At 39.4% G+C, this 19240-nt stretch overlaps 3 protein-coding genes across 4 annotated transcripts; all 3 read right to left on the bottom strand.

The window, feature by feature from the left end:
* Positions 1 to 1259: 1259 nt before the first annotated feature.
* Positions 1260 to 5340, bottom strand: oct2 (organic cation transporter 2). The gene is made up of 10 exons (XM_041954012.1): positions 4942 to 5340; positions 4321 to 4424; positions 4054 to 4208; positions 3120 to 3288; positions 2910 to 3027; positions 2705 to 2808; positions 2359 to 2573; positions 2084 to 2192; positions 1519 to 1631; positions 1260 to 1363 (listed from the first exon to the last, which is right to left on the bottom strand). Exons 1-10 carry the CDS (start codon positions 5338 to 5340, stop codon positions 1260 to 1262), a joined length of 1590 nt encoding a protein of 529 aa, XP_041809946.1.
* A 981-nt stretch (positions 5341 to 6321) lies between these two features.
* Positions 6322 to 11284, bottom strand: LOC121618944. Its single transcript, XM_041954590.1, has 9 exons — positions 11176 to 11284; positions 10891 to 10984; positions 10663 to 10716; positions 9991 to 10033; positions 9766 to 9893; positions 9554 to 9668; positions 8134 to 8256; positions 6838 to 6975; positions 6322 to 6461 (listed from the first exon to the last, which is right to left on the bottom strand). Exons 1-9 carry the CDS (start codon positions 11282 to 11284, stop codon positions 6354 to 6356), a joined length of 912 nt encoding a protein of 303 aa, XP_041810524.1. The 3' UTR covers positions 6322 to 6353.
* Positions 11285 to 12553: 1269 nt separating this feature from the next.
* On the bottom strand, positions 12554 to 18527 carry txlnbb (taxilin beta b). 2 transcript variants are annotated; one of them, XM_041953997.1, is made up of 10 exons: positions 18467 to 18527; positions 16297 to 16546; positions 15793 to 15884; positions 15535 to 15705; positions 14368 to 14562; positions 13941 to 14060; positions 13758 to 13832; positions 13574 to 13666; positions 13277 to 13372; positions 12554 to 13122 (listed from the first exon to the last, which is right to left on the bottom strand). In XM_041953997.1, exons 2-10 carry the CDS (start codon positions 16529 to 16531, stop codon positions 12607 to 12609), a joined length of 1593 nt encoding a protein of 530 aa, XP_041809931.1. In that variant the 5' UTR covers positions 16532 to 16546; positions 18467 to 18527; the 3' UTR covers positions 12554 to 12606. The 2 variants fall into 2 exon arrangements, with proteins under 2 accessions (XP_041809931.1, XP_041809932.1); XM_041953998.1 differs by having other exon boundaries at positions 16297 to 16568; positions 18467 to 18507.
* Positions 18528 to 19240: the final 713 nt, after the last annotated feature.

Raw genomic sequence — 19240 nt, 5'->3', positions numbered from 1 at the left:
ACTCTCAGCCCAAGCCTATGTGATCCTACTAAAGACTGAAAAAACAGACCACAGAAAAATAAATACACTTTTGAACAAACAAATTGTCGACACACTTGATTGTAGTGATCTGAATGCAACATGCCCCAGCCTTGCGGATAGAGAGTTTGAGCTTTTTGGAAAGAGTGAAAGTGAACCACTGTAAAGGAAAGGGGTGGGCTAATTTCATAACACAAGGCAAAACGAGAGGATCATTGTGAAACAAATGCAGCATAATAATCATTTTATCTCAGTTTGTTTGCTTGTTTTTATAATCATTGGAAACAAAATCATAATAGTAGTAGTAGTAGTAAAATCGATGAAACACTGAGACCTAAGTCACACACATTTTCATTCACACATGGAGAATAAATGGAAAGAAAAGGGACCAAAATCAACAATTCTACTGCTGTTCTATAAAACACGTATCTGAGATTTCCACGTGATGTTAAGTTTCATCACCCGTGCGGTGACGTATAATCCTCCTATGATCCTGTCTTCAGTTGACTTCCTAATAGCTCCCATCTCCTGTGTTTCATTGTCTCAGGGTACAATTCTTTAGTTAATGCCTTTAAAGCCTCAAATTATCTAATGTAATACAATAACAACCACTGTACTACATTTCACACTACTTTACACTGGCTGTAAATCTAACAAAGAGACAACACTAGGATATCATGTGTATTGTGAACACAGAATATGTCAAAAATCGGCTTATAAAGTTGAAGGTCTTCATGGCTTCAATGATATGATAGAGCCTTTTCTCTCTGCATCCTTTGATTTGTTTTTCCCCCTGTCAGAAAACACATACACACAAGAAAGACACATTCAGGATGAAGCATGAACCTTTCTGCTGCCCCTGCCTCATGGTAAATCATGGTTTCACAAGCATAGTCTTGTCTCTCAGATGTCACTGATTAGCACCTTTTCTTGCACCTTTCCTACCATCTTCTCCCCCTTGACACCTTCCTGCTGTGCCACTTCACTTCCACTGCTTCATTTATTTACCTTTTCTGTTATACTCAAGCATTTTTTAAACAGTGTTACATTTGTTGTCTTCTTGTTGTTGGTTTTCCACTACTTAGTATTGGTTCCAGGTAATATTGGCAACCTGTGAATTTTGGTTTGTTCGTTTGTTCGGTTGTCACTTTTGTGCTCGCTATAATCCTCTCAGGATAAGAATGCCAGCTAATAATGATAAACACAAATAGATATAATCATGTCATTTTGATAAAGTCCATTTACCCTGTTAGGTTCTCCACATCCTTTATGGTCTCTGGCAGGGCAACCCCGGTCATCTCAGGCAGCATTGTCACCAATCCACTGTAGAGCACTGACATCACACCTGAAACAAATGTGAGGCACTTTTTACTACTACTTTATTACTACTTTTTACTGGCAAAATATTTCTTAAATGAATAAATCTAAAATTTCCCTATGTATCGTTTCAATGAGCTAAGAGTATTTGAGGAACACGGTACCAGGAAGGCTAAAATTTACCATAAAGAAAAAGAGGCAGCTCCTGCGAGATACTGGCCAGTCTGTAGAGCAGAAATGGGGCTACAATTGCTCCGAAGTCACTGGCTGATGAACACAGTGACACACCCAAATTTCTGTGAGAAATTTAAAATCAAATCAATCACAACATTCAGAAGATCTGTTACCTTTGTTTTTAAATTAGTATGGTTAGTATAAAGCTGGACAGACACTTAAGCCTTATTTTAAGAATAAGAGCGTATTGTCTGCATTTTCCCAGACAACTGCTGCTCCATCTTTGTCTTTTCCTCTTGCAAAACATTCATGGTAGAATTATACAAAGTCAATATTGACAACTGTTGATTGGGGCCCAAGTTTGTTCAGCATGAGCACCCACATCATGACTTCAAGTGATCCATACAGTGTCACCATAGAAGTACATTTTGGCTGTGCAGGAAGACTTAATTATAACATGTAGTGTGACTTTGTCCAGTCCTATGCTTGTTAGTGCAGTGTGCACATTGTTTAATTGTTTTTCACAGCACATAAAAAACAAATCTGTATCTACCCACAGTCGTTGGTTCCATACCTCAGAGGTGTGGGATACATCTCTGTGTTTGCAAAGGTCAGGGTCTCAAATCCAATGGCAACAGCAAGCCTCCCGATGATTACAATTGACTTTTTCAACCAGGCAAAATCTGTTGGAAAGATAGAAGAGATACAAAATGCAGGATGGAAATGGGATGCAAGTGGAATCATCAATCACTTTATCAACCAAGAACTTACATTACCTATAATTGTTCATAAATGATCAGAATCCATCTCCAATTTTCCACCTGGTACCACATGCACAGTCAGCTGTACCTGACGGGATGAAGGGGACTACGAGGCAGGCGATGCCGCCAGTGAAGTTGGTAACGGCCATTAGGGAGCGTCGGCCAACTCTGTCGACCAGCAGGTAGAAGATTAGGCCAGTGGGAAGCTCCACCACAGCAGAGAGAAAGAAATCCAACGAGAGGTCATCGCCTGTAATCCCTAGCCGCAGGATCAGGCCTTGAAACACGATAGTACTTGTAAACCTGACCAGAGGAATGCAATAAGTAATTTTTTAAATTATTACCACATCCTCCAGGATTGATCAATATGTTACAAAGTATCACGTAGTAGTAAATAATATGACATCAAAAGAACTTGCATCAAACTCACTTACCAGGCATAAGTTAAAATTAGTGTGTTTTTTCTTATATTTGGAGTCCTAAACAAAGCCATTACTGATGCAGGCTTTACTTCTTCCTTTTCCTCTGAAAGAATTATCTGAAAAATATTATATTGATTGATTATATTACATTGGTTAATCAGATTTCGAGATTTGCTTTTATTTGGCAAATGCACAGTATTTTGAACTATTGTCACACCTCTGGAAGATTATGTGGTAAAGTTCTCCCGTTGCATTTTGCAATATTTGCAGCAACCCTCATGGCCTCTGCAGTTCTTCTTTGTGAGAACAGCCACCGTGGAGATTCAGGAACAATCCTTTCAAACAAACACACGTCTGTGTTGGATTCAATATCAACTTCAGAGGTAAACAAACCATGTCATATATAAAGCAAACCATGTATGTATACCAGTGGTATGAGATAAACAAGATGCAAGGCAGACTCATGGCCAGCTGCAGAGTCCTCCAGGAGGACAGGAAGTAAGCCAGACCAGGCAGGATGACCATGCCAGTGGAGTAGAAAGTCCGACTCACCATGGACACAAATTTCCTGTTGTTTGATCCAAAGAACTCAATCACTACAACAAAAATGATATGTTTTAGCAGCAAAACAAACCTCTTACACAAGTATTTATCAAAACACATCAAAACAAACATTTTAAGAGCTACGACGGTTGTCGTAGCTCTTAAAATATTAGTATCAGGCAATGTAAGACCCTCTTTACACCTTTATTAAATCCCTCTCATATCCAGATTGTATCTAGTTATGATTTAATCTGATAACATTTACACCTGGTATAAATAAGTGTCTCCAGTGTCCACATTGAGATCAGATTGGAATTTGATCGCTTTGTCCATCTTATTCTTTTTCTTCTTCCTTCTTACACCCTCCTCTTGTTTGCACTTTTGATTGATATTTGAATCGGGGAAGAAGCCTGGAACTGGACTGCTGAAGGCCAAAGCAGAGGAGACTGCTGTTTTATGCAGCTGCTTTTATTTCCCCTGTAGCCAGTGCCACCACTGTCCAGAGGAAGATCTCAATGCGGGAATGCAGTCAAGACTGGTGGGAGAGGATAGTGATGGTGACTTCTGTCAGATCACAATCCGTCCTCAGTACATTCACTACTTTAATCAGGTCAAGCGCTATCCGATCGTAGTCCAGTCACCCAAAACACATGTTAATGCAGGGTGTAAAGGGGGTCTAACTGACATTCATAAATAGAATAAGATATGTGACCCTGTGTCTTTTTAAAATAAAACTCATGGAACTTTTTGTTGTTTTTTTTTTAAATCCAGAAATCAAAAATAGAATTGTCTCTTACATGAGCTCCATTGTTACATACCAAGCACATAGGTGGCCGTCCATGCTCCCTTTCCACAAAACCCTTGTAGAAATCGAAACGTTAGCAGCAGCGGGTACCATGGCGACAGCATGACCCCGACACCTGTGATACCAAGGCCAAGCATTGATGCAATGAAACATGGCTTTCTCCCAAACCTGTGAAAATACCAAGTGTTGTTGTTGTGTTAAGCAATTTAAATACTCGTATGCTTATCAGTGGAAATTCTGAGGGGGAAAAAAAAATGAAACTAAACAGTGCATAACGGACCTGTCAGCTAGGTGGCCTGTAGCAAAAGCTCCAATAAAAAATCCACATGCCAAGAAAACTTGATTCAGGTCAGCAAGCCAGGATTTCTCACAGACCAATGAGAACTAGGAGGAAAAAAATGTAGACAGACATTTCATCCAAAACCAAAACTTGTCTTGGATAATTATAAAATAACGAAAATTATGAGGCTAATAAATAACTCAGTTAAGTATCCACAAAACCAAGATTTTTGATGAAGACAAAGAGCCCAAATTTAGAAGTTTACACCTAGGAAAACATTTCTGTGTTATGCTGCAGAACTCTTCTGACATAAGAAATGCAAACAATGAATTAATTGTCAAGATATGAATTCTCTAAAATGTCTCACGATAGCACAGCTTGTTCTTTCTAGTTCTAGGACAGCTAGGTGAACAGAGTTACATCACATGATTATTACTTGTGATGTATTTGGTACAGTTGAAAGATAAAAGTCTAATGCAAAAGCAACAACAAACCTTTTATAGAAGGTGTATTTCCAGATACATTCTGTATTGGCGTTGAACAAGGGCAGGTGCAGCTCATATTGCACATTTCTGATACTGTTAGTGATGATAGAAAGAGGCAGAATGAAAAAGTGCCTACCTCAGAAACAATAGTGCTGTGGCTTCTATCAAACACCCATCCCCTGTCACAAGGCACCAGCTGGGTTGCGTTAGAAGTCAGCCACCAGTCAAGCCCATTGCATTTGTTTTGGCTTTTACTCCAGTCTACGGCAAACCTTTCACAGCCGCTGAAAGATCCTGACTGTTCAGAACGGGGAACAGTGACTTCCCGCACCTCAAGGTCTGTCCAGCCACATTCCTTCTGCAGGCGCTCAGATCCAGGACTCCAACACCAGTGATCCGGAGTGTGCCCTAAGAAAACAACCCCGACAAGTACAAAAGCAAAGAGTATTAACGGTAATGAACCAAGTGTAACAATCCTTTTCTGGAAAGGCCCAAAGTCTCCTACGTGCTCGATAAGTTTGTCCACATTTTCCATCTCTGCTGATAATCTAATATTTGGCATAAGATGCTGTGTCTGTTAAAGCAGCTCCACTCTGAGAATGTCTAAGAATAGAGATGAGTGAGGAACCGGTGTTGATCAAAGTCCTCCTTTCTTTCCCACCCTTGAGTTTACTGGTCATCTTTTCAAGGAGTTGAGCAAGCTTATCATGCATCCTGCCATTTATTGTATACAAGGATCTTCCTTTTGCTTCCACGCCATACTTATTCCAATTTTGGAAGTTTGTTTAGTGACACACTCCAGCTTCTCAAGTGTGAGGATTTTGTGTTTTTTTTAGTCTTCTTCAGCTGTAGATTTTAAAGACCAAATCATTAATCCATTAATCAGGAAACTAAAGGACAGATTCATCGATAATGAAAATAATTCCTAAGTCCAGCCCACTTACCTCAAATTAATTTTTGCAGTGCATTATTGATTTTGTCACAGTAATGTGTGCTGTTTGAATTGGACCAAAGACCATGGTGGACAGAATAATAAGAACGCCTGAGTTTTTGCAGGGGGGTTCCGTCGGGTTGCATTAAATTGTTGGGTGTTCCTGTTATGTTGTGCGCGTCATCTGTACGTGGCTTTCAAAGGTAGAGCATAAAAGGAAGCTTGGTGGTTATGTTATACCACACTCACTTAAACATGAGTATGTTTCCACAGTGTAAACCAATGAGAAATCATTTACTCAGTTGAAAATGACTCTATAAGCCTGTAGAAAGGAACCACAAGACCATGTTGTACATACATCTTTATTAAAGAGACTCATGTTTTTAATTATATTTTCATTACAAAGTGAGCCCAATCAATTTTGTTGCAAAAGTAAGACTCGGTTAATTGTACAGCAGTCATATCATATTTGTTATCAACAATTTCAAACTAATCAGTTCGTTGAGTAAAACTGATCACAATATTTTTTAGAACACAGCTTGACCTGGCAGTCAGTCTGCCGTCACCTGTTTCTGTTCTTCTTTAATTAATGTGTTGTGCATGAAGGAGTTTCATGTTCATTTAGCAGATAAAATGTCCTCGACTGAGGGTCTGTCTATGGGACTCTGACAGCGGTGAGAGAACAGCACCCTCCCATGTTCGTCCAAAACAAAGTCGCCTCCCAGCTGAGAAATACAGAGGAAACAAAATCAAGAATTAGGCATGAATCTTAACAAACTTTCTGTGTAGATGTCAAAACTAAAGGGGTTGTGGGAGAATGGAGAATGAAACATTTCTGAATAGAAGTCATGAATTATTTATTTCATTGTGGATGGACATGTTATCAGAAAACATGCTATTATCTGAACTCAAAGATCCTTTTTTGCTTCACTTTCACATAGATACGTGTACACATGAATTGGCCATCATTATTGCCTCGTTGGTTAAATGAAAACTTTCACTGGAAAAAAGGAACTTTACATCCCATGCATAAGGGCACAGCAAGTTCTGCTGCAGCCACCTCTTATGTCTTTGTAGGTGAAGCTCCAAGCATCATTTTACCTGAAACATGTCGTCTTGAATCGATGGAAGCCCTCTTGGAAACTCCATGTTGTCCACCACATATTCAGCATAGAGCAGCATGTTACTGAAGTTTAATACTTTCTTCAGAGATGCTCCCAGGCCAAATGCTGCATACATCTGCAACACCCAACAGAGTTAAAGGTGGGGTGAGTGATTCTTCACAATGTGATTAAATGGCATTAGCATGCCAGATCTACTGTCTGTCTTGGTCCATCCATGGTCATAATGCTCTTTGAAAATAATTCCCGAGGTAGATGTGAAAATACCCTGGCCCTACATGCTGTTTTTCCCCAGTGTTCTTCTTCTGTCAGCCCTCTCTCTGGCTCCTCTCTTGATTCAGTGAATTAGGGTCTTATTTCGACCAAACCAGAGTTGGTGGTTATTGTTGGAACAGTGAAAAATGAACCAGAAAGATTTTGATGAGTTTTATCTTGTTTCCATCGTGTTTGGATGAAGTGTGTTTTATAATGATAAAATTGCTGTTTGTGTAAATGGAGTCTGGTGGCTTTGGCGAGAGTGATATAGCGGCTGTTTCTGGTTAAACAAAAAGGATCTTACTCTTTAACAAAGGTCTGTCTCTGTAATGATCCTTTCCATAATGTTGTCAAACACTATCAATAACAATCTGAGTCTGTCGTTGGCAAAAACAAACATGCACAGAGGGATTACATTGCAGCCCATTTCGTGGTTGCTGGCTGCAATGGTGTCGCTCAACACTGGACCAGTTTCAAAAATCGTTGTCCCCTTTAGTCATTTACATGCAAAGCGTGGGAAAATTGGGTCCGTAAACACAGGTAAAAATTGACTGGAATTTCTCCTATTTGTCTGAGACATTTCATTTCAAATCATCCAGGACACGAGGTCCAGCACCAGTTGGAAATTTTGCATACACAACATCCCTTTTATTGATTGAAAATGAAATGTAAGCCAAGCTGAAATGAGCGAATTATTCACAGGACATTATTTTATTTGTTGATTTTGTAATGTGTAGGTGTGTGTGTTTATGTTGAAATGATATACAACTAATATGCCTGTTTTTGTATTGGTTTGCCCTCTTATGGCCATATGAACACATTTTTGGCCAATTTTGACAGCCCAAGCATACACACAGAAAGGACAGCTAGCAAACCGTGAGGAGATATTCACTCCATTTCAAATTCAGTGAATATCAACATATTGTTCTCCAGAATGACTCACCCCACCTTTAACTGCTATCTTACCATCAGAAAGCCTATGAAATATGTATTTTATATTATTATATTCTTGACCTCTGACCTTCCTATCGGGGTCCAAAAGCATGTCGTATTGACAGCCAGTCTCCTGCAGCCAGTGTGAAGCTCCCTCATGACAGCCAAACGAAACAACGACCACTTCAATTGAGTGTGCATCCAGGGACCTCTAAAAAATAACGTCATATACAGAGGACGATAATGAGGATGATGACATATTTGCATTTATAGATGTGATGGCAACCTTAAATAGTCATATCTTTAAGAGAAGTTTTAAAAGAGAACCGGCCAAAGGCAGCTGTGCTAAATATTACTGTCTTCTTTTTTTCAGTTTGAAGTTGATTTTTGAGATTGTCTGACTGTAGTTAGCTCTGAGAATAACACTGCACAACTGGTCAGATTAATTTGCGTCTGTACTGATAAGTTTTCTGGCAGCCAGAGGAGAAGCATGACTGGACGCCTTTCAGGTTTTGCTCTCTGATTATGCTGAAGTCTAAGCTCACTGTTCTGTCTTTTGTGTAAATCGAAGAGAAATAATTTATTCATGTAGTCATGAACCTATAGCACGTAACACAACATTACTTCACCTTCCAAATATGTCACCAGGACAGAATGCTCCAAACTACATAAAGAATCATTACAATTCTGACAGACATCTTTTTTAATCAAGGGGAAAGAGAGAAAAAAAAGGAAAACAATGAAACAGCATTAATTTGAGCTCAGCTACACACCCCATTTCAAGTACGCACACATAATCATTATTATAAACTGCATATAAACATAATTACACACAATGTACTTTTAAACAACTGCATGATAATACATGCATGTACAATTACAGTATCTTCCCTTCCCGTGATTCGCCAGGACTACATTAAAAAAAAGCCTGTTTCTTGATAGTGAATGAGATTTGTTATAGTTTAAACCCACTCGGGAATAGAAGAAAGTTATCCATATTAGAAACATACAGACGGTCTGCTCTTAATAAAGTGGAAGGACAGTAGCAAATGCTTGTGTATATTAAAAAAGGGAGAGTAGGTAGCCAAGGTCATCTACATATTTGGAGCAAGGTGTAGAAAATGACTAGATATTTTATTCAACTCCTCCATGTTTTTTATTGCAGAACTTCTGTATTGCAAGTTTTATTTTTCATAAAAAAGTTTTAATTTTCGTAGTCTAAAATAACTGCCTCTTATGGAAATCATTAATATAGCAATATTATAGATGATTAAACATGTTTTTTAAATTGTTTTAACTGCTGAGAGCAAACTATTGTTTATTTTACAATATGTTCATTCGAGTGGATGTGTTGAATGTAAAGAATGAAATTAAACCTGTCATGTATTGTTATTGACGTGACATTGCCTTAAAAACTGACACTTAGAATTTTGCAGTTGGCTATTGCGGTACCTGTCTGAACAGGTGAAACTGCAGTGAACATCATTTCTCCAGTGTCTCTTGTTTACCTGATTCTTCTCCAGATCTTTAAGATGAAGACGACAGAGTAGACAGGAGAACTGACGGATTAACACAAGCAGGATCTTCTTACCTTTCCCAAGATATTTTTCTAACGTCACTGTTCTGCAAAACACAAAGAAGCAGTTAAATGTGATTTGTAAATTCACAATTTAATTTCTTAACAATTATAGGTGTTTATAAAGAAATGTATCAAACATACTCTCCTGTTCTGGCATTGATTAGAGATGTATCTGGTGAAATACATTTTGACTGATGGTCTCCATCTAGTATTTTCCCACTCAGTTGTAACTCATCATCCAAATGCTGCAGAAAGGCGTCCCACTGCACCTGTATTACATCCGTCACAGTCAGTAAAAACAAAACGCTCTCGCAATGGTCCTGATAAGAACGTTTTTGAAAACGTTCTGTTATGTCAGTAACTCACCTCTAGTTGCTGAAAGTCCTGCACAGCATCCTGTAAAGCACAGCTGGAGAAGTCATACAACAAAGTTTTTATTATTGTTTCAGTTTCTAGTGGGTATGGTTTTCTGAATGAAATAAATGGATGGACAGGTTAAGGTGTAGGAGAGAGCATATTCTTGCTGTGTCAGGGTGGCAGTAGATTTGGTGGCCCAAGAGAGTCTACATCCTTTCAAGTGTTTGGCATTGTAATTAAGAGACTAAGAAATATGCCAAATCTATATATTTTCAGAGACATAAAAGCAAACATTTATACCGTATATTTTTGAAGACCAGGGCAGACTAATTGATCACAAAAATATAAGAGTATTTTCTGTGCTCTTACAACCAACAGTCATTTTTATTATCAATTATTGATCTGCTAAATTGAATTTTCAATTAGTAAAGTAAACATTTTGTCTATGAAATGCCAGAAAATGGTGAAAAATTAATCAATTTCCTACAGCCCATGTTTTAATAGTTTATGTCTGCTCAACGGTCCAAAACCCAAACAAAATTATTGATTTACCATCACATAAGAGACAGAAAAACAACGAATGTTCACAAATTATTGAAAAATGCCTGGTTATCAAATAATTGCAGATTAATTCATCAACTAATTGAATAATAGACTACTTGTTTTAGTGTTAGCTCTTACTGATTGCTTTTTCTCCAAAGGTCCTCTGCATCCTTTTTCCTCTTAACAGACAAACTGTGAAATTCAAAAGAATAGAAGTAAACAACTCGTATCTGCTTGTCAAACAGCGCAAAACTGAATCTCTGGTTCTACAAAGCTCAATTTACTTATTTAAAATAGATTATTTCAGCCACGTTAGAATTATTAAAAGACAAAAGCTGTTTATATTTTGTGGATACTGATCATAACCTTCTGAACAAAGCTGCAGCGGCTTCAATCAGACCCAGCAGTGACTGATTTAACTCGATGCGAATTTTCTGCCTGATGAATTCCTGCAGAGAGCCTACATGAGATAAAGTAAGCAAAGTTAGAGTGCAACAGTCTGTTTGGCTTCATTATTTATGTCTAATGATTGACAGGACTCCTGCTGCCCCCACTCATGGTACGTCTATAAAATGCCTGCCAACCACAGAGCACGGTGTCTGCACGTCTATTTTTATGTGCGCTTGTCTGTCTCCACAAAATGCTGCCTACCTTCCCTGCTTTCCTTCTCGGCGAGGTCCAGCAAAGCTTTTCCATTTTCGACGAAGGCTGTGAGGGCTTTCACACAGGAGACTGCAGTTGGGTCTGCTCCATCAGCCATTTTCTGTCATCGTTTTATAAGATATGCAACTTCTAATCAGTGCAGCGGAGTGAAACAGGCTCGGCTTTCTCTCGAAGTCCACTCTGAGCAAATAGGGAAACAAAAGAGTTGCTGTTGAAGCTCAGTTTAAAGGGACATTCCGCAAACTGATCTTCATGTGTGTAATCATACACATGAAGATCAGTTTGCAATAATGCCTTCATTTGTCAGGTGACAAACGGACAACTCAAGACAATGCATTTATTAAACAGCCTCTGTTTACCAGCCCGGCTTTTACCAGTTAGGGAGGGTTTAATAATAAGCTATTGTTTGTTTTGCAGGAAATGTAGGGTCAAATCTTTTTGTAGGTTGACCCATCCTTTACTGCTTCAGTTCCGACTGTTATTTGTTCCTGTTGAAGAAATTACTCTTTTAATAGTGCAAAAACTGTCACAATTCCATCCCACATACTAACTGGATTCAGTGCAGTATATACTAACCTTAATAGTATATATTTGCAGTTGTGCAGTATGCAGTTTGTATAAAAGAAATCAAAACATAAAAGTGACAAAATGAAGTATATTCAAACCAGACAATATGCATGCTAGATACGTTTTTGTTTTTAGTGTGCTGTTAATGGCGGAGGAAATGGAGGAGCTGTTCAGCAGGAGAAAAATGAAATAAATTGTGGGTGGTGGTGAAACAGCTCCAGAAAAATATTGGAAAACAAAGAAATGACAGTATCAAATCTTAACAAAAACATTTCAGTGTCTGTTTGTGAAGTTAAAATGGCCATCATGTTTATACTAACTTATGAATCAATATACTATTAGTATGGTTAGAAATTACTGTCTAGAATTGGAATGTAATATGGATTTTAGACACAGCTTTAGTTTCACCTTTTTTTTTGCAGATGTTAGCAGATCCTCTGTTTCCTTCATCAATTCAAAACCTGCTTAGAACCAGTATGTGATGTGGATTTAGGAGACAGATAAAGATAATTACGGTACTTTGCTGAATTCCCAGCATTGTCCCACTGGAATAATTGATAACACCTGTGTGGGTGTGTTTAAACCTAAACGAATCTCTCTGGTGGCAGCTCTACAGGTCTGCATGTAGGAAGTAAATTACCGGGTCCAAACGTTCTTTACGTTTTGATATGTGTGTTAGAAAAGCCATAAAACTGCTTCCTAGTTGTAGTTGGGCTGTTGCAGGTACTAAAATAAACTTTTTCTTAAATTGTGAAATATCAGGATCAGACACAGAACAGAGACCCAGATTTTTTCTTTTTATTGCTATGAATTTCACATGAGCCAGATACATTTTCCCCAGTAGTGCCAGCATTAATCAACTGACTCCATTTCTAAATCTCTCTGTTCTTGGTTTCCATCCTCCTTGACTTCCTGGAGGTGTTCGCCATTGCTCTCCTCTATGTGGTTCTTCTCTGGGTCCTGGACTCCCTCAGAGAGCCCTTTTGATTGGCTAATAGCTGTTTCTGTGGGTACAAAATGAGAAACTGTGAAAGAACCAGCAATCTCCTTCAGGTGGGCCTGCTCAGTCTTCAGTTTAGCCAGTTCCTTGGTCAGGGGAGTTTCGAGTGTTGGTGTTCCGGAGGGGGCTGCAGAGGCAGGGGCTGCAGTATTCTGCACAGGGTGTTCATCTTTAGGCACTTTAGGGGTCTCCAGCACCTCAGAGCCCTCCTTCTCTGTTGGTTGACTAGTGTTGCTGTCTGGTTGACTTCCAGCTCCCTGCACCTTCTCATAAAGACTCTTCCTCTCCTCTTGCAAAGCCCTGCACAGATTCTCAAGCTTCTGGTTCTTAATGGTGACAAGCTCAAACTCCTTTTCTTTGATTGCTTTCTGGAAAGATTAAAATGTATGAAAAGTATAGGTAAAAGTGGAGAAATCTTTGTCTTTCCTAGTAAAAAGATGCCTTCTGGTGGGTTTAACATTTATGACAAACAACCAAATCCTTGTATTGGGCTATAAATGACTGAAGAAAAATGTTTCTTACATCTGCCACCATGTCAATGAGGCTCTTGTTGCAGCCATCAAAGCGAGTCTTCCATGATTGGCATTCTTTCTCCAGCTTTTTCATTTTCTTGGCCATCTACACGATAAAAAAAAATCTGTTACACAATACACAATCAAAGCCACTTCTAAAAATAGGTTTATACAGTTTAAGTGTTCATGTAAATCTCATGGGATTTATCTTATTCGAGTTTGTATCATATTTTTATTCACAGATGAGCTAAATAATATAACCGATATCATGAAGATGACTTCAAATATTCTGTGAAGCTGCTCCTACTTTGTCCATGTCCTGTTTGAAGCTGCTGTAGACACTGTTACTCTTTGATACTGTGCCCTGGAATTCATCAAACTTCTTGGAGTACATATCAAGCTGAGGAGAAATGGAGAAAAAAAAGATTATGCATGCCTCCAGAGAGGTAGAAAAACAAGCCAATGTTGCCTGCGATGCCCTGTTACTGTACCTGGGTCTTTGTATCGATTTCTTGCTCCTTCATGACCTTCACTTGCAATTTATACTCTGCTGCCTGTTTTAGCAACTGTGGAATATTAAAATGTTGCATGAAAATGAGCATTATAGGATTAGAATTGCAAATATGATATTAAAATGCTTGTGGCACTGGACAAATCTGATACACAAAACTTACAAGCTCCTTTTCCAGCTTGTGCTTCTCCTCTGCCTCCTTCAGTATTGTGTTTGCCTGCGTAAGTTTGGTCTCCAGCAGCTTTTCCTTCAGGTCTCTGTGCTTGAAGACCTTTTCCAGGTTCTGGAAGACAACCAGGTGAATTTATGGGTCGTTTTCACACAGAAAACTGTTTCATTTCTTGCTCAGGGAGCTTTGGCTGCATAAAACTGAAATACTGAAACCAATAAATGTAAGACTTGGGTGAAATGTGCAAATAATTCATGCGGTTGAAACTGGCACGGAGGCACAGATGTGTGAGCTTTTGCAGAAGTACAGTTCAGATTGTGTCAGGGAGGTTTGCATGTAGATTGGGCTTTACGAATTCATTTTCAAACTTTGTGTGACTGTTTGGAAGCTATGTGTGCTCAGTATGTGGCAGGATCAATACCGCCTCTCGCTGGTCGTATTGTGAAATGAGCCCCTTAAGCTTCTCTGCCAGAGCGCTGTTCTCCTGGCACAGCTTGGTGTTGCGACTGCTATGTTCCTCAATTTGGGCCTGAATCTCGCTCAGTGTCCCCTGGAAATGGGTGGTGATCTCTTTCCTCTTCAGGTCGTCCTCTCTGCACCTCTGCAGGGTCTCTTCCTGCAATTCAGGGGTGGATGTTGAAGCTCAAAACAACCTTGTATATGATACATTTGCAATTAACACAGTGGTGTAGAGCTAGGGGCTTTTTTAGCTTGTACTCTGACCAGTCTGTTTTGTTGTTTCACATTGCCATGCTGGGGGCTAAGAGTTAAGCTAAAGCTGATCTGGTCAATTACAAATCAAAAGTCTTGTGATTATACAGTACACACACAGGAACCAAAGCATGAAGTTATTAGAGCTGCAACAAATTTTTGGCAGTATAGATTAATGGTCTTGTGTGTAAAATGACTGAAAAATAGTGAAAAAATTTCCAAAGCTCTCCACTTTCCAAAAGCCAAGATGATGTCTTAAAGCTGCTGATTTTGTCCGACTAACTGTCCAGAACCAAAAGATATTCAGTTTACTGTCACAGTGGACAAAGAAAAGCAGGAAATCCTCACTGTTTAGAAGCTGTAATCAGGTAATGTTTGACATTTTAGCCAGAAACAATACTTTAAAAAATGAATTGATTAGCAAAATGTTAAAAACATTATTATTTTTCTGCTAATAAATTATTTGATTAATCAACTTATTGATTCAGCTGAGTTATTCTTATAGTTGCTGTAGAGGCCATCATAAAACACACCTCATTTCCCTTGTTATACCCTAAAACTACTTCACATCTCAAACCACTAAGCACTATAAATTAACAGACATAAAAAGCTGTGTTATTTGCTGGTTCGAACAACACTTGACTTCACGACATGAGTTGGGGTTGTGGCAGTTTACGAGGTCAAATCCCGAGCTTTGACATAGTGATTGATCTAAGGTGCCAGCTGATGTCGCCTCCTGAAGAGCACAACATATGGTTGCAACACCCGGCACCAAAAGCTCAACAGCAAATGGCAGTGTCAGAAGCTCAGATTAGACACCCTACCTGATTCACGTCCACTACTACATGAAGAGCAGAAATGACACGAAGTGAAGTACCTTTAAGGTCTTGTTGTGCCTCTGCAGCTCTCGGCAGAGCCCCTCCAGTTTACTGCGAGCCAGCACGGCCCGGCTGTGCTCGCTCTGCAGCTGGTCCTTCTCCTTCATCACTTGGAGCAGCTTCTTCTGCAGAACCTTCAGCTGCTTCTGATCGCTCCGATGCTCCTCCAACTGCAAACATACACATAAAAAAATCCACTACATGCACATATCACTAGCATGTAATCTCTTTCCAGTTTTCTACACGTGTCCACTCACCAGCTCAGCGTGCTTCTTGATGATGGCTTCCAGTTTCTGCTCTGGAGTGTTGAGTTTGTTCAAACTTTGCATCAGGAGCATGGCTTCCTTCCCTAAACAGCCAAAGAATCCCACACGAGTTAAACATCACACATCAGTCAAGTCAGGTTTGAGCTTCATTTGTTTTAATCACCCCTGAGATACATCAGATTTATCGAACGCTGATGTGTAAACCTAAAGTAATTAATCAGAGAAATCATTGTGGAGTACCTGTCTGGGTTTATGAGAAGTCTGTCACCTCAGTGAAAAACCATTTTGGCGCCTGAGTCAACTGAAGCCAACTATAAACGGCATGCGGAAATACTATTTTATTTGCTCGTCTGGTGCAGATTGATGCACTTACATGCATTGCAGCTCTGCTTGCACACCTATCAGTTTCAGTACAACTTGGACTTTAGCTGACTGAGCTGAATGAAACCCACCTCAGCTAAAATCAATAAAACATCATGAAAAAAAACAAAACACCTAGATTTTTGAGCATCTTCTTCTCCAGTTTCTGGTCCTTGCGGGCGTCTGCCTCTTTGACGGCCGTGACCTCCTCTGCGTCCTCTGGCTCAGCGGGAATTTCGGCAGCCTGGTAGGTGCTAATGATGTCCTCCAGCTGCTGGGCCAGGTCCTCTGTCAGGTCGATGTGACGACCCTCGGCTGGCGACGCCTCAGGACCCATGGGTGCAGGGCTGCTCTCCTGACAAGCCTCCATTATTCTGAGCGAGTGCTGAGAGGGAAACAGTTGGTTTCTGTGATGAATCGGAGGAATCAAAGTGACATCTCATCTCGGCATTCTTATCCAAAGGATTTTCATGATAAACTCTGACCTGTTTTCACATATTCACTCCTTTTTGTGCGTACAGTCAGCAGAGGAGAATGCAGAAGAGGAACATTTTCTGAATAAGTCACTTAGCTTCACTGTGACGCATCCTGACTGATTTTCAGTTTGAATTGTAATATGGATACACCCCCAAAACCAGTGTCGATCAAATCAGTGTTCTCTCCAATGTGGCTTCTAATGTGTCTTTCTTTTTGAAGTCTAGCTTATGATAATACTTAATCAACTCAATCAACTTCTGTTTAGCTGAAAGTGGATTTGCTAACCTCAGGGTCTATGAAAAAGTTTAGCAATAGGCCTTTTCACTGCAGACATTTTTGGAAGAGCACAGGTTGTACTAACTAGAATAACAATGGCTGTGTTCTGTTTGACTGTCGCAGTAAGCCATTGTAGTGTGACAGTGAGCCAGAATGCACAATCCAGGACCTTGAAATTAATGGAAGCCATCATTAATTCTGTTATTTACACATGTGCTTTTACGACTGTAACCGTGACGAACACCTACAGAGCAGAGAGGCTGATGAATCAGCTGGGCCGATATATGGGCAGATATTAGCCCTTTGCAGATAGAGCTGCAGCAATTAGTCAGTGGATCAGTAAGTTCAAAGACACAATATTAATCAGCAACTATTTTGATAATTGATTAACAGTTTTAGTAATTTTTCAAGCAAGAATGTGAAACATTCAGTGGTTCCAACTTGTCAGATGTGAGGATTCACTGTTTCTCTTTGTGATATATGACAGTAAACCAAACAAACAGGGCATCTGAAGAAGTCATGTTTGACTTCAGGATTTTATAACAGTATTTTTTGCACCATTTTCTGGCATATTTTAGACCAAATGATTAATTGCTGAATTTAGAAAATAATCAGCACATAAATGATAGGTACCACCATGGTGCCTTTGAGCAAAGCACAGAAAAAACAGCTGTATATTCTGTACTGAAAGAGCTCAATCAGAGTTTTTTTTTGTTTTGTTTTGTAGAATTGCTGCTTGGTCTTGACAGCATATTATGCTTTATGCATAAGATGGGCAAATTTTAAAAAAATGTTGGCGTTTTTGACTAAAAAGTAATTCAACCCTGGTTAATTTAAAGTAAGAACAAACCTTATTAATGTGCCACAGTGATCGAATTGAAGTATTTTAGGTGCCTCTGTGACTGTTTGCGTATTGTTGTGTTGCCCAGGCTCATAGCCAGAGCCTGTTTGCGTACATAATATTAGTGCAGCCTTCACACTGCCTGTGCTTTCACAAGCAGACCACATGGCACCTGTTCCAGACCCCACAGGCTATTTTAGGAACTTCTTAATATGGGCAAGTTATTTATTTATTTCTAATCCACTCTTATTGATGTCAATGTCAGTGGTTGTGCGTACAAAAGCTGCATTTCCAACTATAAAGAATGGCAGTATTACATAAGTGACCCCATTCATATTCAGTATTTTTAAAGGAGACAGATATCCAAATGAAAATTCAACTAAAAATAAATGAGTGTAGGAAAAGGCATTATCAAATTCTTGACTGTCCAAGGAAACAACAGTGGTGGTGCACAATCAGAGAAATAGATTAAATAGAAGTGCTGTCTTAATCAAAATGAATCTCTTCCCATTTGAGTGACACAGGCACAAGTCTGTGTTTAAATCTTTCTCATTTTCAACAAACTTCAAGCTTCTGGAAGCCATCCAATTCAAACAAACAGTTATTAGTACCTTTAAGAATAAGAATAGCTTTAGAAACCATCTCAAGCACAGAATGTAAGATTATTAAATGTCCCCAAAGAAGCAGGGTAATGAGCAGACAGGGTCTTACCAGGACCAAGGGCCAGAGTGGGAAAAGGAAGAGTGTCGAGGGGCTTGGACAGGCTGCCACCACAGATACAACAGCTGTGATAAGACCACCTCAAAATAAACCAGGGGAGCACAGCTCACTCTGAGCAGAGAGAGGGAGGACAGAGGTACTGTATGTCTGTCTGTCCAGGACACCCCGCTTATAAAAACAACATATCCTCCTCTGATTGTAATCTAAGCAGGAATTTACGTCCTGCGTCCAGAGCGTGACATACAGTAGCTGTGTGTGTGAGTACAATCAAAATGCTTCATCATTTAAAGGTTTTTCTGTGAAGGTCTTCAGCAGCCATTTTATGCGATGCCCCTGCTGCTTTAAACCAATGCAGTACAAATTTTATTTTAAGCTGGGATGCTGTTAACAGCCATATAATTATTCTAACAAATGGGCCTGACAGGCCTAGTCACTGAGCAAGAGAGAGAAAAAAATGAACTGTCTCTCTGATTGGCCAGAATTAGAACAGGCCCCCTCCCCAACCCAGAGAGGATAATACTGTCTAAGATCAGTCGTTACCTCGCTTAATATACGCTTAACACATTCAGTATTTACTGACAGTGCAGTGCAGTACACTGTATGAGCTGCCGATATACAGTGGAGTTTTGTTGAATTTGATGCAACCTGAACGTGGTTGAATATATTATCCACAAGGTGAGGACTATTTTTGGAAGCAATAATTTATTTTTCTTGTTCCATGTTATGACTGCAATAATAATTTTTCACCAGAGGATGTCACTGGTA

Source organism: Chelmon rostratus, chromosome 15 (assembly GCF_017976325.1).
Source record: "Chelmon rostratus isolate fCheRos1 chromosome 15, fCheRos1.pri, whole genome shotgun sequence".
Lineage (NCBI taxonomy): Eukaryota > Metazoa > Chordata > Actinopteri > Chaetodontiformes > Chaetodontidae > Chelmon > Chelmon rostratus.
This window is presented reverse-complemented; position numbering and strand designations above follow the sequence as displayed.